At 47.2% G+C, this 4490-nt stretch overlaps 1 protein-coding gene across 1 annotated transcript; it reads right to left on the reverse strand.

The window, feature by feature from the left end:
• Window positions 1–3380: 3380 nt before the first annotated feature.
• On the reverse strand, window positions 3381–4174 carry ntmt2 (N-terminal Xaa-Pro-Lys N-methyltransferase). The gene is made up of 2 exons (XM_053431329.1): window positions 3925–4174; window positions 3381–3637 (listed from the first exon to the last, which is right to left on the reverse strand). The coding sequence occupies exons 1-2, from the start codon at window positions 4082–4084 to the stop codon at window positions 3381–3383; spliced, it is 417 nt and encodes a 138-aa protein (XP_053287304.1). The 5' UTR covers window positions 4085–4174.
• Between the last annotated feature and the right edge of the window lie 316 nt (window positions 4175–4490).

The raw sequence follows: 4490 nt of genomic DNA on the forward strand, positions 1-4490 counted from the left end.
CCTCTGTTCATCTTCATCAGTTGGTTTATTGGAGTTCAGCTGGTGGCAGCCAGTTAATCAGGATGTTCCAGATGTTTCTCCACCTCGTCCCCAGGGTCCTGAGACGTCCCCAGGACTGACGGGAGGTATAATCCCAGTGAGTAACAGGTCCATGCACTGGGTTTCCTCCCAGTTGAGCAGGAAGACCTTCTGGCACAAGCAGCTCTAACCCAAGATCTGGCTGGATGTCCGAGCTCCTCCAGCTGAGGACAGAGACCCTGGAGAGAGAGTTCTGTGTGAGGATCGTGACTGAGGGTTGAGACGTAGATCATCTGTTGATGGAGCTTCAGCTTCTGGCCGAGCTTCCTCTGTGGAGCGACGTCATCAGCTGCTCTCTGACGTGTTGGACGACACATCATGAGGTCGTTTCACAGCTGGAACAACATGACCGGCTCAGTGTCACATGACGTAGTGTGGAGCTGCAGCCACACCTTCAGGAACACATGCTTTCATTAAATATACATATCATCTAATTTAGTAACGTCACAGAAGAGCTGCTGTAAAGTTTCTAACAACCCGGTTAGACAATGTGAGCTAACTCCAGTTACTCTTTCATCTATAACCAGCACGTTTCCTTTGAGAGTCGCAGTGGGACCAGTGGGCGAACTGGTTTTTGTAAACATCATTTAAAACAGTTTTTATTGTTGTTCTCAGAGGAGACGACCTCGATGGGTGAAGATCTCAAGCAAACATGAACATTCTTCTGCAGCTTTTCCAGAAACATATGTTCTTTCTTTTATATCTATATTTGTACCCTATATATATATATATATATATATAGGGTACAAATATAGATATAAAAGAAAGAACATATGTTTTATATATATATATATAGGGTACAAATATATACTACTATATATATATAGTAGTATATATGTATATATAACTACTATATAACTACTATATATATATATATATATATATAGTAGTTATATATACTATATTTTCACTGTGATGATGTTAACTTAGCGTAGCAGCTAGCAGGGACAGCAAACTGGGGGGAAACTGGAGATGAGCTTTGTTCTTATATATTTCTCTGTAGTTCCACTTGTATCCTGATGGAGTGAGAAGCCTCTGACATTAAGGATCTTTGAATCTTCTACATTTTGAGTTAAAGTGGTAAAAATAACAAAATGTTCTATATTACAACGACGCATCCAGTTAAACTTTCAACTGAATTTAATACAGTAAATACAATGTTCCTCTGCTGTGCGTCTCATTTCCTGTCTGTCTCCATCTTGTCCACTGTCCAATACAGTCAAACGTCCAGTCACCAGTTGGCAGCTGCTGTGGTTCCCAGTCACCCAGACAGAATGTTCAGTATGTGTCTCGACCCGCCAACAACGGAGCCTGTTTACTTTCCTGTGTTTTGACGTCTGACTCCAGCGTTGATGCTGGGGGGGGGGGGGGAACTGCTCCCACTTGTGTTTTACATATTTAACCGAACGCAGAAACACAAACTCAGAGTCGGTCACATCTTCGCCCGGAGCGCTCTGTCCTCCTCCCGTCAGCTGTCGGAGATCCAGTCGCTCTGGAGCCGGGCCCAAACCTCGGCTGTGCTGATGTGACGGGACAAATTAGCGTTACCGCGGCTAATATATTCAAACTGCTGCCGAGCGGCTGCCGAGGACGTTGAGCCGGATTCGAAGCGATCGGCTCGACGCTAAACGCTCCTGAAAAGGTGACGGCACATTTGGCTGCAGAGAGAAAAAGAAAAATTACCTACAAGTTTGACTTTGGGGCATTTTTGATCTTTAACGCGTACGGGATGTGGAGAATGTGTTGGTTCCATTCACAGCTCCAGAGCGATCATCTCACGCTATCGGTCCTTCAACACTCACACCATGTTGTAGCTTCTCAGCGCCGGGCGACTCCCTCACAAACTCTCCTTTCATGAGTCGCTCTGGACGAACGAGTCGCTCTACGCTGTCGAGCGCTCACGCTGAATATCTGAGGCGACTCCCGGACGTGTTTCATGCTGACGACATGTGACAGGTCTGAAATGAAGCCAGGGCAGATATGAAAGTCGGCACTGTCTGTCAAAATCAGGAAATAATCAGCCCCCCCCCCCCCCCCCCCCACCACCACCACCACCACCACCACATCCAGCTCAGGGGCCCAGCTGAAAGTCATTAGCTCAAAACAATGTGCTGCTTCAACTGTTAGTCTGAGAAAATAATAACTCATAATAATACTTAGGAGAATTACCATAACCGTTTGAGAGGATCTGAATTATCTGGTGTGTTCGGTGGAGGAGGGCGTCGACTCAGGGAAACGTTTGTGTTCCAGTCCTGATTATAATGACTGAAGGTGATCGACCTGCTCTAATCCCATTAGTCTCTGAACAGGGATGAAAACATTAGATATGAAAAGACAAACTGCATCCATATTCAGAGCTTTAGAAAAACACTCAAACTTCAGTGTTGATGTTGTTTAAGTGAAGCTGCACAATTCTACATGTACACAAACACACACAAGAAGTCAATATAAAAATGCAATTTTACAAGCAAAGTATAAAACACAAGGTCACATAAAAACAAAATCAACATGTGACCGACCTGTGAACGAGCTGAAGGCGATGAATGGAAATTTGTCTCTGAGATGTTTTGTCTTAATGTTTGTCCGACATCTTGGATTTTGAGATAAATTCTCTCTCTCTCTCTCTCTCTCTCTCTCTCTTGCTCTCTCTCTCTCTCTCTCTCTCTCAGCGCCCCCTATCGGACCTACAAACTGAGTTATTAAAATAATAAAAGGTGTGAATGTAAAAGCCTGTGATCAGATGTCATGTCCACCTCACATATGTACATGCAGATCACATGTTCACTGTGCACAACAACATTTGAATCCAGTCCACTATGACACGTCACTGACACGTTACTGACACGTTACAATCCAGCAGTAAACCTGAATTCACATGTTATTCCAATGATCCTCCGGCAGGAACAAGCTTCTCCCACAGAGACCTGAGGCTCGGAGGTTTGATGCCGGCGGACACCGAGCCTGGTGGTGGACAGTAAATCACAGAGTGTCTTTGTGGACACGCCGAGTGCTTCTGTGGAGGTTTAATGTCCCACTGAAGCTTTCTCTCATGTCAGTGCAGAGCAGGAGGAGGCTCCTGTCTCCTGAACGTCACGCTGGGCGTCATGTCCCCGTCTTCAGGATTTATCTCCTGATGACGTGAGGAGCTCTCGCTGTGTGTTTGTAGGTTTTAGAGAATCAATCACGAATCTTAAGGACTTTAGCAGAACTGGAATAACACGTGAATTCTGCTTTATGGTGGATTTCCCTCCTGGTTCTCGAGAAACAACGATCTGAAACTTTTCACAGAACCACTGTGGCGTCTATTTCATGGCGATCATCCAGACGGGCATGATGATCTCAGGGAATCCTTCCTGCAGCTCCACCTCCAGCACCTCCAGGCCGGCCTTGGCGATGATGCACTTCATGATGTCCAGGTGGCGGCTGATGGTGCTGTCGATGGAGTCCAGCTTGCAGCCCTGCCGCGCCATGTTGTCCTTCATTATGATGACGCCGTTTGGACGCAGGCTCTTCTTACAGCGAAACAGGAAGTTCATGAGGTCCTTGTCTGTCAGGTGACCTGAAGAAGAAGACACGAAAAAGAAGAGTTCACAGAAGAGTTCACAGAAGAGTTCACAGGGAAGTTTGAGTCTACACTGAAAACTGGTGATTCTGCATCATGCATCAGCTGATTGAGATTATTTGTCGATGTCATCCCCACACATGAATCGTTCCAGGGCCAGAGGAGGGTTATATGTTCTCTGCCCTGCGGGGGGGCTGGTTCTGGTTGGTCCAGAACCTCAACTTGAGGATCAGTGATGTGTTCAGGAGGACTTTCTCAGGTGGACTCGATACTGAGACACTTACAGGCCACCCACTGCATCCAGATGACGTCGTACTTGTTCTTCGGGGGGGTGAACTCCTGCAGGTTGTAGCAGTAGTACGTCTCGATGCGGTCGGCGTCGTCTCCCAGGTACTCCTCGTGCGCGTGCAGCAGGAAGTGCTCCATCATGTCCGCCATTTCCATCTTCTCAAACACAGGCAGGAGGACGCCTTTGGTCACGCGCCCGATCCCGGAGCCGCAGTCCAGGGCGCAGTGCGTTCCGGCCTTACCTGGACCCTGTGGGTTCAAGACCGAATATGTCAACTCACGGTTTGTATTAAAACTGAGTTGAAAACAGAAAAACATGAGACATGAGTTTAAGTTTCTCAGGAAAACCAAATGTGTGCTTCCCCGCGGCTTCTGATTTCCATATCTCTGAGCTGGTCTGATCCAGATGTCGAGGCTCAAACGCACCGACGCCACAAACACGTACACGTCAGTTCCTCAGGTCAACGAACCTCTGACCTTTAGCACCGGGGAACAGAAACTCTCCTCTCTTGAATCACGCTGTATGCTGACCCCCCCCCCCCCCCCCCCCATCAGGGGCCCC

This window comes from Pleuronectes platessa, chromosome 9 (assembly GCF_947347685.1).
Source record: "Pleuronectes platessa chromosome 9, fPlePla1.1, whole genome shotgun sequence".
Taxonomy (NCBI): Eukaryota; Metazoa; Chordata; class Actinopteri; order Pleuronectiformes; family Pleuronectidae; genus Pleuronectes; species Pleuronectes platessa.

What these genes read in the sequence shown, in the direction of transcription:
- ntmt2 (XM_053431329.1), bottom strand. Translation starts at nt 4,084, where the DNA reads ATGGAAATGGCGGACATGATGGAGCACTTCCTGCTGCACGCGCACGAG. An exon ending in CTGGATGCAGTGGGTGGCCT is followed by an intron (nt 3,638 to 3,924) that starts GTAAGTGTCTCA and finishes CTTCTTCTTCAG; the next exon opens with GTCACCTGACAGACAAGGAC.